Genomic DNA, 17,382 nt, shown 5'->3' with positions numbered 1-17,382 from the left:
TCTTACTGCACTGTTTGGGAAACAGTAGCTGCCTGACATATTTTCACAAATATTAAAGATGATTTAGTACAACCAAATACAGATCATGAAATTTAGATTTAAAAGCAAAGTTGAACTAGACCTCTGGCTTAATTTGTTAAGGATGGTTCTAGTTTCAGCAAGAAGGTGTTATAATTACACTATACTTTAAATAAACCAAATAACTGAAAATCTAGATACGCAGGTATTATAACTTGTTTATATTATGTGCTTACAAAACAACTCTTTATGTGAGAATTCCCTTCAATACCAAATTCCCTAATATACTTACATATACTTACATATTATTTTTAATTGTACTTTTTTTAGAAATTAAAAATTATGTTAAGCAAGATATATCTACATTATATTTTTCTCATATAGTTTTTTTTTAATTGGAGTATAATTGCCTTACAATGTTGTGTTAGTTTCTGCTGTACAATGAAGTGAATCAGCTATATGTATACATATATACCCTCCCTCTTTGACCTCCCTCCCCCCCACCCATCCCACCCATCTAGGTCCTCACAGAGCTTTGTCCTGGTTGTTTTCCTTATGAACTTTGGAGTGCAGAAAGGAGGAAAATAGAAATATATGCAAATTAATGGGTTCCAGTCAACGACTACCCTCAAAAAGATGTGTCAACCTTTGAATTTCTTTGTACCAATTCACTATAGAACAATGGCAAAATTAATCAAGGACAAGGCAAATAGAAAACTACATCCAAAATAGCTCTTTCCTTTTAGTAATTCCTGTCAAATGTTACACAGAGCAACAAACTATAGTTGTTCAGATGTCCATGCTGCTGAAGGACAGAGGATGGACCATACGTAAATGAGAACTTTAAATTTAAATTGTCCTTTATTTTAAAATCATCAATGTGAATCTTTGGTAGATGACCTCTTTCTGGGCCCCAGTGTCCTCATTAGTAAAATGGTTGTACTAGATGATCACTAATGTCACTTAAAGCTCTAAAATTTTATGACTTATAATTCTGCTGGAAGAAGAATAATGTAACTCCGAAATATGGTTGTCATAGGTCCACAGCATTAAAGCTTCATTGGGGAATTCGTGTATCCTACACCTCCAGCCAAGGCAATATGCAAGAAGACAGAGATAGTGGGAAATGCAGATGGACAAAGAAAAAGGAGGAAGGCTATATGCATTCTGATTAGAAAAGATGCAGCAACTCAGACCTTTGCTGTTTCAAAAAAACCCAGTAATCATGGAAAATAGAAGCTGTTGGAGAAGTTTGTGAAAAGTCCTTATTCATTGCAAATGGCTCAAAACTCAAGCATAATTCAGTCCAGATCTACAAACATTTATTGATCACCTATTGTATGCCAGACACTGTGCTGGGTACACTGACCACCTATTGTATGCCAGACACTGTGCTGGGTATGAGGGACACCAATATAAATAAATACAATTTTTTGCTGTACACAACCTAAATCCAGATTAAGTCAACTATTATGAAGAAGCCTGAAGTGTGCCTAAAATACTAATATCACTGCTGTTTACGTAAATATGAGGTACCAGGGGAAATAATCCAACAAATAAAGTGGGGGAGGACACTGAAAATAGCAAATAGGTTCCACTTAATTTGGCATGATATATTACATTATATTGCACTAAACTCTCCAAGTAACTGTCAGAATAAAAAAAAAAAAATCACTTAACTCTTAGACTATAAACAGAGCTCTTACACTGGACTATTTAAATGGTTCTACATGTTATGATACTCAAGTAAGAGTGTTTCTAACAAATGAATATATAATCACTCTGATTGATAAGATTTATGAAAAACAAATAGTTTGCTTCATGATCTTTGCCATTTATTCTGGGACATATCAGTAGACCATGTACGAACAGAGGTTTCTTTCTGCTGTGCTATCTGCTACCTAATCTAATGAATCCTTTCTAATATGGGGGTGAGAGTGGTTGATAGAGGAAAAAAAAGAGGTAATATATCATAGTGCCAGTTGGGGTGGCCATATTCACACAAAGCCTTCAATCCACCTGTGCAGCAGAGGCTTGTAGTCACAGCTTTGGCTGAATGGTGATAGTAGATCCACTTGAGCAGATGCCTCAGTGGACAAAAACTTACTCTCTCCCCATTTTCAACATTTGAGCCAATTCTGAACATATCTCAGGAATTGGGACACAGAATGAGAGAGGGTTCAGAAGTCTAAATTAATTCCTAAAAATTTCTGAGATCCAGGCCAGAAGACTTCTAAGAAGTTCAAATTATAGGTGATTTTTAAACTTTTTTAAAAGTTAGCCAAAATAATAACAAAGCATAATGTATAAAGTTGGTTAAGATGTATAAATTAGAACAGGGACTCTAAACTTTAGTGTGTTTAAGAATCACTTTGAGGGCTTATTAAATATAAAGTCCTAGACTCCACTCCTAACAACTCTGATTCAATAGATCTGGGACCAGCTTCAGAAAGCTACAGTTTAGTAGGCATCCCAGGTGACTCTAACGTGGGTAATGTGGTCTGGCATCCACAGTTTCAAAACAATGACATTAAGAGGCCAAAAAAGACTTTAGTTAGAAAAATACTATAAGCTAGAGGCCGGTGGAAAGATATCGATGGTCTCTGCCTTCAAGTTGCTCATGATCAGCTCAGGAGGTCAGATGCTAAAACAACTTACCATGTAAAATGAGATAATAAGTACTTTAGAAGCAGTGTTGTAAAAGTTCTTAGAGAACACAAAGCTGAAAACAATGATCTCTGCTAGGGATGAAGGAGGAAAGTTGAGTGTTTTTGTTTTTTTGTTTTTTTCTGAAAAAACAATTCTTGAGAGGTGACATGTGTGCTGTAATTCAGTTACTGATATTTACAGCTTACTCTTGTTTTTTTGGTCATCACTTTGTTCATACTGCCGTTTCATATGCTTATGGTGTCCAGTGTTGTTTTTGAGTTTTGGTCTGTGCGTAGCTGGTTATTTTACTGTTAGTTTCCTCATGTTTATTTCAAAGAGCATTCAAAGTTAAAAATGATTGTCATTCCTAATTTATTTAGAACTATGACCTCCCCTACTCTATCTAGTCAGCTTTTATTGTGGGTTCTGTCTCATAATAGCTCTGTACTCTTTGAGCTATTAAAAGACCAGTACTATGCTGTTTGTTCCCTTTTTTGGCTTAAAACAATTTATTTTCTAACTTGGGTCCCAAGATACTGTTGATCCATGATGGGTATTCTCATACTGCAGCATTCTACCACTAATTACCATAATCCAAAGTGACTATATATGATAAAGCAAATCATTTTGTCTACAGCTGCTTCAAAGTTTACTGAGGGGGCTTCCCTGGTGGCGCAGTGGTTGGGAGTCTGCCTGCTAATGCAGGGGACACGGGTTCGCGCCCTGGTCTGGGAAGGTCCCACATGCCGCGGAGCAACTAGGCCCGTGAGCCACAACTGCTGAGCCTGCGCGTCTGGAGCCTGTGCTCCGCAACAGGGGAGGCCGCGATGGTGAGAGGCCCGCGCACCGCGATGAAGAGTGGCCCCCGCTTGCCGCAACTACAGGAAGCCCTAGCACAGAAACGAAGACCCAACATAGTAATCAATCAATCAATAAATGCCACTGCCTTAAAAAAAAAAAAAAAAAAAAAGTTTACTGAGGAAGTCAGATTTGAGATATTTTACATCAGCAGGCTAACAGCTTTGGAATGCTGAAAGAAAATTTAAGACCTACAGAATAAATGTGCAGACAGAGTTTACACTCTGTTACACTCTAGAGTGTGAGCATGAACTCTTTTCCATTTTATAATTCTTTTATGTGGAATTCTTGAGACATATCTAAAAAAATTTTTTTTAATATCTTAGCCCCAGAATCAGCCTTATCTTTTCAAATACTAGAAGAACTTCTGGCTGCAGAATGCAAAATTCCAATAATACAATTAAAGTACAATTACAAAGCAATTTTAAAATATATACATATAAGTGCTTCTTTAATGCACACACACACACACACACATAGTGTTTACATATTTAAATTTTCCATGTTTACCCCGTCAGTCCTTTTCAAGTAAACATTGTCCTACTTCAAACTATTTGAAAAATGAAATATTCTATTACATAGTTAAGGCTTACCCAGTGAGAAAGATTTCTATCCAAGAAATGTCAAAAAGTTAATTAGTTTATCTCCTCTGCGGCCTACATTTAGTGAAGGATATACCCTCCCACACTCCCTCCAGGAACAACACAGAGCAGCCTAGGACACAAAAGGAGGTAGACCCAGGCCCGTAAATCAACTCCCAAGTGACTTTGTGGGGCTGCCCCAGATCAGGGTAGCCCTCATCCTCCCCTGACCCAGACTAAACGCCTGAGACTGAGGCGGCAATAGAACACATCAGGACGAAGACAGAAGAAAGGAGTACAGCAGGCAGGATCGTTCTTTTCAATGTATTAATTACGGGAGAAATAATTCAGTAGAAAGGACTTCAAGTGTTTAACAATTATATTTTCATCTATGCAATAGTAGTATCAACCTGAAACTGTAATTTTGATGAAGAAATGAGATGGAGGGAAAGTAAGGACAGGAGGGTATGAAGGAAGCTTGAGCCACTTTGGCCAGTAAAGAATTGAAATAAAAGGAGTCAAGTTTCAGAATCTGTTGTATTTTACTATGGTAAAATACAAATCAATAAAAGGGAACACGTGAGAGAAAAATATGATAGAATCTTTTTGATATTAGCCTGTTTCTCAAGTGTTTTGAATGAACCAAAAATCTTCCTTTTATAGTGCCTATACTGGCCACTCCATTGTAATGTCACCTAATATAGTTCTGTCTGTTGCCAAGTCAGTAATTCCAAAAGTGAAGTTCACTGATGTGTGCAGGCACTTACTGAAAAGTCAGAGCTCAAAAGCTAAAAAAATCACTGCTATCAAGGTGAGGTGTAAAGAAGAAAAGATCAGAGGGGATCTAGAGACTGATGAAGGATAGTTATTTGAGGGTTAGTAGGGAGAAAAGCTCCTGCTCAAGGATATTAACACTAACAAAAGGGAACTTAATTGGTTGAATTATAGTAACAGGTAACAGCGGAAAAATAACAGTTTGTGACTTTTAAACCTGTGTTTGTAAGCTGCATAAATAACAGCAATGCCCACAGTTAAACCCCAATGAATTCATCCTTGCTAAATTATACTGGATCATGAGTAACATTTCCAAAGCACCTACTACATGCAAGGTTCTGAGCTAACTGTAGTGAAAATTTTTTTTTAATAATGATAAACGCACAAGACATGGTCCCAGCATTTTGGGTAGTTTTTAAAACTTACTGAACAAGACAGGATCAATTATGCATGAACTGAAAGAGTGAAATAAATGGGAAGAAACGAATACCCTAATTGGAATCATTATGTTTGCCATAGATGTGGACTGGTATGATTCGGGGAAATTTCAATTTACTCTTTATGCAATGGAAGACTGTTTTCTTCACATTTCACCAATGATGTAGACGAAAACAGTATCTTCAACATCACCACCTTAAAATTCTAAAAGTAAAACAGTATCTTGTATGTGAAACAGGAGGCTAGATCAAAAGGATTCTCAGTGTCAGAAAAGCAAAGATGTCTTTAAAGCAGGTAAGGAGAAAAAGTTAATTCATTTCCTAATCTCTGTAGATTTAAAGAAACAAATTGAATATCTTGAAGAAAAAAGTCAAAAAGCACCTCAGTTTCCTGGGCAAATGCAAATAAAGAAAACCGTAACCACAACTACCCAATACCAATCAGGGTGGTGTTCCTTGCGGGCCCTTTCTGAGGATTGGTAGAAACTGTTTTTTAATCTCTGTTTTTCTGCGTGTCCCAAGATCTTTTAAGAAAGGGGGTGGGGCAGGGAGAAGAGGCAGGCATTGTATAAAAGAAGCTGCCTTGAGAATTCTAAAATTCATACAAAAACTTCCTAGGTAAGAAAATTTACCAGATTTGGCACCTGCTGGACCCAATGATGGACCCAGAAGCAACCACGGTTTATTTGGAATATTTCTATGTTACAAGCCAAAATCCTGATATTGAAGAGACCCACTCCCACGTTCCTTATACATCAGTCTTCCTTCCGGTCTTTTACACAGTGGTGTTCCTGACTGGAGCGTTGGGGAACGTCATTCTCATGAGTGCATTGCATTTCAAAAGGGGCAGCCGAAGACTGATTGACATTTTTATCATCAACCTGGCTGCCTCTGACTTCATCTTCATCATCACGTTGCCTCTCTGGGTGGATAAAGAAGCATCTTTAGGACAGTGGAGGACAGGCTCTTTCCTGTGCAAAGGCAGCTCCTACATGATCTCAGTCAACATGCACTGCAATGTCTTCTTGCTCACCTGCATGAGTGTTGACCGCTACCTGGCCATCATGTGTCCAGCCGTATCCAGGAAATTCAGAAGTAGAGACTGCGCGTATGGAGTCTGTGCCAGTGTCTGGTTTATCTCCTGCCTCCTGGGGTTGCCTACTCTTCTGTCCAGGGAGCTCACCCTGATTGATGGTAAGCCATACTGTGCAGAGAAGAGGGCCACTCCAACTAAACTGGCTTGGGGCCTGGTGGCCTTAATTTGTACGTTTTTTGCCCCTTTGGTGAGCATTGTGACCTGCTACTGTTGTATCACAAGGAAGCTGTGTGTCCGTTACAAGCAGTCAGGAAAACATAACAAAAAGCTGAGGAAATCCATAAAGGTCATCTTTATCGTCGTGGCAGCCTTTGTCTTCTCCTGGCTGCCCTTTAATACTTTCAAGCTCCTGGCTATTGTCTCTGGGCTGCAGCAAGAACTCTACTTTCCTTCAGCTTTTCTCCAGTGGGGCATGGAGGTGAGTGGGCCCTTGGCATTTGCCAACGGCTGCATCAGCCCTTTCATTTACTATATCTTTGACAGCTACATCCGCCGGGCCATCGTGCGCTGCTTGTGCCCTTGCCTGAAGACCTATGACTTCGGGAGCAGCACCGAGACCTCAGACCTCACTAAGGCTCTCTCCAACTTCATTCAGGCAGAGGATTTTGCCAGAAGGAGGAAGAGGTCTGTGTCACTCTGAAAGGGACAGTGACATTTCAAGCTCTGTTGGCGGATCGGAGGGTTCATTTGTGTCTGAGACAAGGAAAGAAGAAAAGTATCGCTAGTGGTAATATTGCTTCATGAATACAAGGAAGTGTTCATTTTTAAAGAGACATCTAGAAAGTCTCTGTGTTCATGGACGTAATTAGGCCGCATGCTGTTTTGTTTTGTTTTGTTTTTCTTAGCTGAGTGGCCTTATTTGACCCTTGCCAATCAAGTTCACCAGGCAAAATACAACTCTTATGTTTTTGAACTCTAGGATAAAGGCTCCTGCTTGGGCCAGTTCCTTCCTTCATTGTTGTTAATGAACATTCAAGCCTTTTCCTCTCTCAGGAACCTAGATCCACACGACCCTTCATACCGGGCTCCAAAGTGGGCAACATTTAAAGGATTCTGCCCACTTGTATCTGGTGAGAAATGTGGTGACAATGCAGGTAGTAAAAAATGTAATATACCTGTGCTCAATAATTAATTATTCCTGAGTAATGAAGTGAGGTTCTGGCCTTAATCTTTAAAACTGTATATGGTAATTCTATACCATCTTCCAACATTATCTTTCACCCTATACCATTCACAATAACTTTGGACTGGCGAAAGCTCACTGGGATAAAATCATTTTGTATTGTGTTTATGACTTGGGACTTATTTTACCACTTGGTCTTCAAGAGTATTTTAACAAGAAAGCATAGGACAAGGTTTGACTTTTATTTTCCTTATAAGATATGTCAGTTAAAATGGATCTCATTGTAATGATGTAGTAACTACTTTTCAATGGGATTTTACTGTGCTCTTTGTTTCCATTGCCTTTATAAATTAGGATATGGCTTTGTTTTAATTACATGTTTTTAATTACCTAGTTATCTAGTTATCAAATAAAAGTGCTACTACTACTGTAATTGGAGGTCATCAAATGCTTAGCAACACCCTCGTGCAGATTATCATTTTGTATTTTAATTAAAGTGTTAGTGCTACACATTCCCTATAGCATCATTTGCTTGGTGTATGTAATTTCATGATTTGATCCAATAACATAGGAAGACAGGATGCTCTGTATTCAGCTGAAGGGAAAAATCCATAACAAAGATGTTACTGGTATTTTACATACATTTTTTGAAACTCAGAGACCTTCTGGACTTCCTTACCTGATAAAGATTTACTGAGTCAATTTGTACCTATATTCCTTTTAAAGAATTTGAAGTGGAAAATGTAATTAGCAGCAACCACAAAAGGCTTTGTAGCAGCAAACATACTATTGTAATATATCTTTTGGTTCAAGATAAAGTAGGTTATGTTTTTACCCCCACTGTTTACACAAATGAATTATTGCTTTATTTTTAAATATTAGATTTGAAGATCAGAGAAAGCTTAGAATCTTTTCAGAGACTAGGTAATTCAAGTTCATCCTATGTATCTTTCATATTAAGAGTAATTTCAAATATTGTGCATCTTCTTAGAGTCTATTCAGAAGTTTTTGGTTTTATAAATTGGTTAATTTATTACTTTCTCTTAAACTTTTATTAAATAAAAGTATAATTTTGTTATAAAAGTATTCTTCTGTGTTGTATTAATTTCTATTAACATATCAATTAATACTGATATTCTAACAGACTTTTAATAAATTATCATAGATATAGAAAAAAAAGACTGTGTAAATCATAAGAAATAAAGTTTCTGGGAAAACTTCAAAAGTGCATTCAATATAATTAAATAGATCTCCAAAGGTTAAATAAAAGCAAAAATACAGAAAGTAGAAGACATTCACTTTTTTAAAACAAATCAACAAAAGCAATGTAACTAATCACAAAATCAGTGCCTTTGAGAAATGCTACCTTTAAAAAATAGGCCAGTCAATCAGCTAAGGTATTTGTGAGAAAATGAGAAAACCTAGGTTATTTGGTTTAGCTTCACCCTCAATGTTGGGACATTGAACAAGTCATTTTAATCTTTCATACCTAGATGTCATTGGTAATATCTATGTCTATAGAATCCTCAAGGATATTGTAAGACTAATAAATATAAGTAAAAGGTTTTTTTAAATATTGAATAAAAAGTTATATAAAACAATTCTGTTTCTATCATTAATTACTGAATGTTACATAAAAGTTTCCAAACTAGATTATCAAATGAAACGTAATCATTCTCATTTAACAAATATTAGAATCTATCCTACTTCTGTTTCATCCCTTTCATTTTTTCGTTTTAACATGGAAGAAAAATATACTGTTGTACTTTTTAATACTTTAAGTAGATATGCTACTTGTGTGCCTTATGAAGATCTTAGCATATTTTATATTCATAAGGTACCAGTGATGAAAGGAAAAATAGGCATAATTTTAAAGATAGCCTAACTCTGATAGAAAAAAATTCAAAATGTGATTAGTGTTATGTTACTATGAGAACTCACCACAGAAAAGCTCTCCATTAAAGCCTGGGTGAGAAGTTGTCTGATAACTCATAATTAATTTTAAAATTAAAGTACACAGTCACAAACACACATTTAGTCCATTTGGGTCACATGGAAAGAAGAAAACTAACCTGGTATTCCTGGGAGCCCCACAATTCATCCACTCTAAAGAGTCAAAATCACCTCTGAGTGAGAACAACACTAAGAACAGTCTTAAAGGAAGCTATGTGCGTGACTGAGAGGGGACGATTACTAGGGGTCATAAGTTAATTTTTAAATAGACACAGAAATGCACAGTATGATGGGAAGCTGAGTAAAAGAAATCTTCCTCTGATTCATCTTGACTCCTCAAATCATTCTCTATTCCCCCAAGAGATCTCAGAAGTGAGAAATGACTTGTCGAATGTGCATGCCACAGAGAACAGCGACCCTCAGTTTTCCTGCAGGGCTCATTCACAAAAGTCAAACAATAATAAAAGAATTACAAATTTATTGCTAGCAAGATGATGCCTCCAGCCCCATGACAGCAGTGCTGTCCAGAGAAAAGGCAGGAACGTAATGCTAACTACCAGAAATGGGTAGTGGGTTTTGCTTCCCACAGAGCTTGTGGGTTGGATTATCCCTTGCAAATGTCTTTTCTTATTTTAAGTCCTTATCTCTCAGTCAACATTCTTTGCTTTTATCAGTTCTATGAATAAGCAGTTATGACAAGACTTTACATATCAGTGTACAGGGAAAAATAGTTCCAGCAACTTGACTCTAAATTGCAGATGCAAAAATCCACCTTAGGATTAGTTCCTCTTGTCTCTTGTTATCTTTGTCATTTTCTTAATAAAGCTACATTTCCTAAATGTATTTGATAAGTGGGAATTTCATTCTAAGATTGATTAACCTACAGCATTAAAACAAATAAACAAACAAACCAAAAAAAACCACTTGAAATATCCAATGTGCCAAACTGTTAATAAAGTGAAAGTTCTTATGATAAGTTAAATCAAATGTAAACTCACATGAAATGTCCATTTATTAATCTAAAAGTAGAAGGAGGTACTCTGTTAGTTGGCAGACATTATTAAACTAAAAAATTCATGGCTTATATATACGAGTACCAAACTTCTAAGATCCAAAGGCATTTTAAAATTACAGTGGAACTGTTTCTGGGTTGGCCACATGAGGTTGAGTTGAATTGTGGCTAATCTAGGCAAGTGGCCCATTTAAAGGATATATGATACAATGTTCATATTATTTTTATAATGCTCTGCAGGTATCATCAATCTGACATTATTCAGTGATTTTCTCATTTTCTAATGAAGAAGATTTAATAATTAGCTAGTTTACTATCACTCCCATATTAACAAGAGTTAGGCTTCATCTATGAGTACTTTATGTTTGTCAACACTGATGGGAAATTTAGAATTTTTATCTGCTAGCCTCTATCAATTCTGATTAGCAAGATTTCATTTCCTTACTACTATAAGTTCAAAATGAAATATAAAAATTCTTCTTGCTAGAATACTTTATATTTGCAGAAGATATAGGTATTCGTGTGATGTTCTTAAATCAAATAAAATTTTATGCATCAAAAATTATGTGTGGCTAAAGACTATTTTTAATGTTTAAAAACTTTTCTGTGGCAGAAAATTTCAGCAATCAACTCTGCTCTTTTCCTTATAGACATATGTAAAAACTGTCTACTGTAAAACTTTCACAAATTCTTAAATCTGCAAATTCCACTGTAACATATAATTTACTCCATACAAATTTCATAAAGTTTAACCTCCTCAGAGACACTGCATGATGTGTAGAAAATAAAACAGAATTGAGATGTCAACCCTAGGTGTTTGGCCTGACCTGCTAGTTACGTCAGTCATTACTCAACCCATCATAGATCAATGGTTTAATTTTGTGACTCTTATGCCTAGACCAGTGGAGTTCCTTGAAAATATTCAATATCTCAAACATCAAACTGTGAAGGCAAAGTGTCTGTTGTACACAATGCACTATGCCAGCCACAAATTTGTTATTATGACTGATGGGTTCCTTATTATAACTGGATTCTGAAGCAGGCGTATTGCAGTCACTCACAAAACTTCTCTCTCTCTCTCTCCCTCTCTCCCCTCCCCTCGACCCCGCATCTCCATCTCTGTCTCTCCCTTTCTCTGTCTCACACACACAAACACAATGTACAAACACAGCTGATAAGCATCTATTGACTCTTGTTGCTAATATTCAGTTTAAAGTACTTGATAGAATGCAATAAAGGAGAAGATAAAGCAAAGAAAAAATATAGTAAATAGAAAATACAAAATAAAATGGCATATATAAAAATAAACATATCAACAATTACAATAAAAACATAAATGGATGAAAATATCCTATTAAAATTGAACAAGTAGCCCATTCCTACAATCAACTACTATATATACGGCACTATTAGACTCTGGAGGATTTAAAGAGGTAGAAGTAGAATTTGTTTCCTCATGGAGTTTACAAGCCCCGAGTTATTTTTTGAATCAAAGAATGAAGTACTGCCCCCAAGAACAAGTCAAATCACTTTCTTTGATCTTTTCCAATGTTCAGGGAAAAGCCCATATTTGTCCATACACAAGTCACTTCATGTAGCTACCATTTTGATAGGGTTATTTCCTAAATATCGTCGCATTTCCTTAAAGAAATGTACAATGTGCACCCCCAACACTGGCATCCCCAAATGAAAACACTTTTATTGCCCTTAAGGATTTTTAGGTGTAAAAGTGTGTTTTAAACATAAGAACACAACTGAACAGTATCACGTTTAAATTTATTTTCAAACAACTAAAAAGGATATGCAAAGTAGATTACTCTAACCTTGCCCAAAGACTGTGATTTAATGAGATGCCCTCTCTCTTACCCTCAGTTTAGACCAAAAGCAAAACTGACAACTCAGGTGGAGAGGTGGTAAACAAGAAATGAAACTTGGCCCGTGGTTTATGTTTAAAGCAAAAAAAAAGAATCAGATTCAGAGGAGTTGAAGGTAATGCAATGCAAACTTGACTTGTATGCATTAATAAAAAATAGTTTCAAATTAGTAAAGAATTGAAAAAAAGTCAATGCAGAACTGCATAATTTACACAATCTTTAGGATTTCAAATTACAGTAGCTTCACTTATATAATTCAAACATAGAAAAAATACTGACAGTAAATTTATGAAAATATTTAGCAAAGTAAATAATCAAAGATGGCCAAATTAAAATTTAAAAATATAATTTTACCTATTAAATTGGCAAAGGTTTAAACATTAAATACTGAAGCTGAGCAAGATAAGAGGTGTGGAGTGTGGGCAAGGCTTCTTGGACTATTGATTGAGCATAATTTGATTAAGGTTTCTAGAGGATATTTAGAAACATCTTTGAAAAGAAATCCACTTCTAGGATTTTACCCTGGAATGTAATTATGGCCACGTGCAAAGATATACATACATGCATTTTTACTGCAGCATTGTTTGCAAAAGTGACTGGTACATATTAAGAGCTTGATAAGTAATAGTTGAGAAATAACTCCATTTTAGAGATGGAGAAAATAGAATTCAAAGAAATCAAATTCCACATAATTCTTAATGGACTGAACCAAAAATGAAACCTGATTTCAATTAAACCCATTTAGAATTGTCTATGCAATTCCAAAGCTCATGCTTTTTCCACATCACCATATTTTTTTTCTCTGATTCCCAGGCTCTTTAATAGACTCAACATCACAACCTTCTCTTGGTTTAGTTTATTCTCTCTATATAATAATTTCTCAAATTCAAACTATATTTCTTATTTTTTCCAATGCAAATATCTCAAATCACCAAACCCTTTGCCTATTCATGACTAACATTGCTTGAGGGGGGAGGAAGCCCATTTTATTAAAAATACTTTTCTTTTTAAAAGAAAAACGTTATCTTGTAACATGTTTACCATGATCTCTTAATTGTGACCTATCCGAAATGGCATATTCCACCCAATAGTCACTAAAATCCTTATCTAGAAAAACAAATATGTGCTCATGTAAGAAATGGACAGTTATCTATTTTACTCCCCCTCACACCCAACCCCACATTAAAGAATAGTAGCACTTATGACAGTGGCTCTCACAGGAAAATATTTTTTTTTGAAGAGCATATACGTACTAAGTAAGAATCATAGTCTCATCTTCTTTATCCCTGAAAAATTTTCTAGTCCCTGATTTCTTAGAATATACCCACAGCAAGAAGAAAAAGTAAATCTAATGTCAAAGCTCACACTATAGACTGTGTGTCTGTGGGCAATGCAGCCTAAACCGGTCCAGAGGTTTAAAGTTTCACCATCTTTCTTATTAAGTGCTATTTGTTATGCCAAGAAGTTGCACTGGTCTGTGTGCAGAAAACATTCAGTAGCCAGCGCTCCTGTCTTTCAGGAACTTTGTTTACACTTTTCAGAGCGCATGTTTGTATAAATGACTTCCTAATTTTAGTAGGGACTCCCAAATGTAGTTTTGAGAAGCACAGGAGTTTCTCAAATTAGGAACAGTATAAACTGCCCCAAACATAAGGTAAAAACTTGATTGAAATTTACATTAAATAAGAAATAATATTTACCATCCAGCATTTTTAGGAGGCGGAGTTAAGAATGTTAGGAAGTAAAATGATAATAAGGTTAATAATTACTGGCCCACAATCAAGGAGAAAAGGAAACATAATATTTAAGAATAAGAGAGCACGGTACTCGAGTATTAAAACATTTATTTTTTAACAGCAAAGAATAATTACCTCAGCTCACTTTATTTAGGGAGTATATTAAAATGTTAATAATGGTTTTTTTAGATAGTAGAAACAAGGACAAATTCACTTTTTCATTTTGATTTATTTTTCTTTACATTTTTATGAATACTTTACATTTCCTATAATGAATATGTATTTCTTTTTTAAACTTTAAAATAAAGGGTGCTGGAATAAATGTCACATGTGGCATAAAACACATATTAATATTTCAGTACAACTTTGCCTCTTCCTCTAAAGGCAAAATAGGGATTTTTTAAATGTCATATTCAATTTTAAATTTCATATCTGTAACTTTGGGATGACTTAACTTTGGACAAAGCTTTATCAAATTAAATCTCAATCAAATCATAGTTGTTGTCATATCAAATGCAGCAAGTCATTGTTTAGTTCAAAGATTCCAATTTACTTTTACTAAATTGACTTGCCCATTAAGTCAAATGTCAGCCTAGTTTGAGTACGTAGATGCAGTTTTTATGTTATTTTTAAAGATTTAAACTTTTCAATTAAGTGCAAATTAGAATTGGTTCAATAGAATGATAGCATTTGGAATAAATTGGGACTTACCAACTTATTCCAAATGCTCTCTTCTAAAACATTTGAAAATAATATGATATTTCTGGAAAAGCGCAAATATTTCCAAGTGAAAATTTTCTAAAGTAATGAACTTTTTATTTGAGCAGTCTTACGAGGATGAATGTTGACTTTTAACATTTTTCTCTTTCACTCGGATTTACCTAGAAAGTTTTCTAGTAGCGAAGACGTCTAAAGATTGTTTACGAAGCTCTCAAGGAAGGAAAACCACTGGCCTGATGTCAGTTTTCCACTGTAACGGTACAGCTCTATTAGCAAGAAAAATGCACAGGGAAAATGACTTGTAATAAATATCTATAATTCTCATTGCAATGACTTTTTAAAAGTGGAGATTAAGAATGAAATCTGTTTACTGAGTATTCATTTGGTACCAAGGAACTTTTAAGTGGTTAACATGTATTATCACATTTAATTTAACACAGTCCACCTTCCTTCCCTGTCTTTTCCCACAGGGGTCAGACCTCCATCTCAGTCCTAGGGTCTCTCCCCACCTTCTCTACCTCCATCTCCCAGTAAATCTCTTGCCTACTCTAGTCATGAGGGCTGCTTCTCTGCAAACTGGAACTAACATGTGAAGAAAAATGTTTTTTTCTCTGAGAGAATATAAATTTTCTGAGGGTTCAAGAATTCTTTTGGGAAATGCTTTCCTTCAGACATGTCAAAATGCAGCATTCTACACAGTGGAATAACAAGCATTTTATACGTTTTCATACTGCTAAAGTCATATATAAAGCAGAGAATTATAAAAGGGTGCCTCTGAGAAGTATCTTGATTAGCTGGCTTAAGAAAAGTCCTGGATGACACCTTAGGTAATAGGTAATAGTTCTTAGTACTATAATGGTGAGTAATATTGCAGCTATTATTAGAGTTTATTTGCACCTTTCTCCCACTTCCCTGGAAAATTTAAAGGAAGAATGCCTTAAAATAATGGCATAACTACAAAACTATAATGTGATGTAGTGGGAAACATAAAGGCTTTAGTATCAGAAAAATTTGAGTTGGAAACCATAACAACAAAGCACAAGTTACTGACATTCTCTGCCTCAGTTTCTAACCTGTTAAATAACATTGTTTTCCATGGAGTTGTTGAGGTGAATCACACAGTAATGTCTGTTTTGGTTTTATATTCTTTATTAATCCTGTATGCATAAACACAAATATATAGTTTAACTAATTTAAAGTAATTTAATTGTGAGGACTTAAAATTTATCAAGTTGTTGTTGAAGTATATATATGTTATATAAATTACACATAACTCTATATATTAGGCATAATATATACATACCTAAACATGCAGACCCAAAAAAGCAGCATCCTCGTTTACTCTTTAAATAAATTATTTAAATTTATTAAATAATAAATTTATTTTAGCTCTTGGGCAGCAAGTTTTATCAATTACGTTTGAGAACTATTTTTATTCAAAGCATTATAAGACATTTATTATTTAGTTCTAGCTAGTGCTGTAACAGAAAATACCTTTAAAGAGATAAGACAATCAGTCCTTATCCCTGTGACTCTATGTCTTTCCTTAGAAGTCTCTGTAAGTAAAGTTTTTCAGCTGGGTTAATTAACACAGCTGTGTGTGTATACCTGTAACTCTATCAGAAATTATATATAAAGAGGGAGGGAGGGACTTAAGGATCTACCAAGTCACGGTTTTGCTCTGAAGATAGGAGAAAGCACTAGCTATAGGCAAGAAATTCTCTCTTTGAAAGTCAAAGTCTTTCTTGGCTTTGACATTTTTGATGACTTAAAGTGCAGAAAAATCTACAAATACAGATCTGCAAATGTTTAAAATGCTCCATCAAAGATCAAAATATCACAAACATTTTATTTATTCCTCTATGTAGAAAAAATAAGAAACAGATATAATATTTTTCCCACTTGTCTATAACTGTGGTGCCTACAACACTGCCCTCTGGAAAAATCAACTCTGTTTTGGGGCAGGGGTGGGGTTGGCAGAGGGACAAGTAAGGGAATGGGAGATAGCATCATCATTGTTGCTGATTTTCCATTTATTTTAGGAAAAAAGTTCCTCCCCTGTGGTTTTTTTGTATCTAAAATGACTAGCCAGCTGAGAACCTAAGCTGTTGGGAAGGCTTCTCAGGGAGAGTTAGAACAGGCAGGTGAAGCCTGGGAGAAAAACTCATGTTCTCCAGCTGCACTTCAGCTCTGCACTGTGAGGACACTGACCCAGTGGGAGAGCGGAATGACCTCGTGGCCACCCCTCCCTCCCTACCCTTCACCATTGGGGAACCCTGCCAACAGCGGCTGCCGTGATTGGATTACTTCAGCCACTGAACCATCTTCACATGAATACGTGGCTTCCATCTTAACACTAATTTTTCTTCAGCCGTTTCTGTTTTTGTGCCTCTCTGCTTTCCATTAAATTCAAAACAGCACTAATTTTTTTAATTCAATGAAAGATGCTTTAGATTCTATAGTGCTTTACAATTTTCAAAAGTTTCACACACATGATTTCATATAATCCCATAATAACCCTTTTTATTCCTCCTACCCCTAACTTGCCCCT

General features: G+C 35.5%; 1 protein-coding gene and 1 long non-coding RNA gene across 5 annotated transcripts in view; one reads left to right on the top strand and one right to left on the bottom strand.

The window, feature by feature from the left end:
- Window positions 1–9,601, top strand: part of GPR15 (G protein-coupled receptor 15) — a 15,205-nt gene extending 5,604 nt beyond the window's left edge. For all 4 annotated transcript variants that reach the window (XM_082460517.1, XM_082460518.1, XM_082460516.1 and 1 more), the window contains one exon: window positions 5,936–9,601. In XM_082460517.1, coding sequence (XP_082316643.1) covers window positions 5,936–7,053 — 1,118 coding nt within the window. In that variant the 3' untranslated portion in view covers window positions 7,054–9,601. The remainder of the gene's footprint in view (window positions 1–5,935) is intronic.
- The window catches only part of LOC309660138, an 18,730-nt gene extending 1,348 nt beyond the window's left edge, over window positions 1–17,382 (bottom strand). Inside the window, exon 1 of the long non-coding RNA XR_014263191.1 lies at window positions 9,609–17,382. This is a non-coding gene — a long non-coding RNA (uncharacterized lncRNA). The remainder of the gene's footprint in view (window positions 1–9,608) is intronic.

The sequence above is a fragment of the Balaenoptera physalus genome (genome assembly GCF_965194825.1).
Source record: "Balaenoptera physalus genome assembly, chromosome: 4".
Classification (NCBI taxonomy): domain Eukaryota; kingdom Metazoa; phylum Chordata; class Mammalia; order Artiodactyla; family Balaenopteridae; genus Balaenoptera; species Balaenoptera physalus.
The sequence above is the reverse complement of the archived record's forward strand: the minus strand, read 5'-3'. Positions and strand labels throughout refer to the sequence as shown.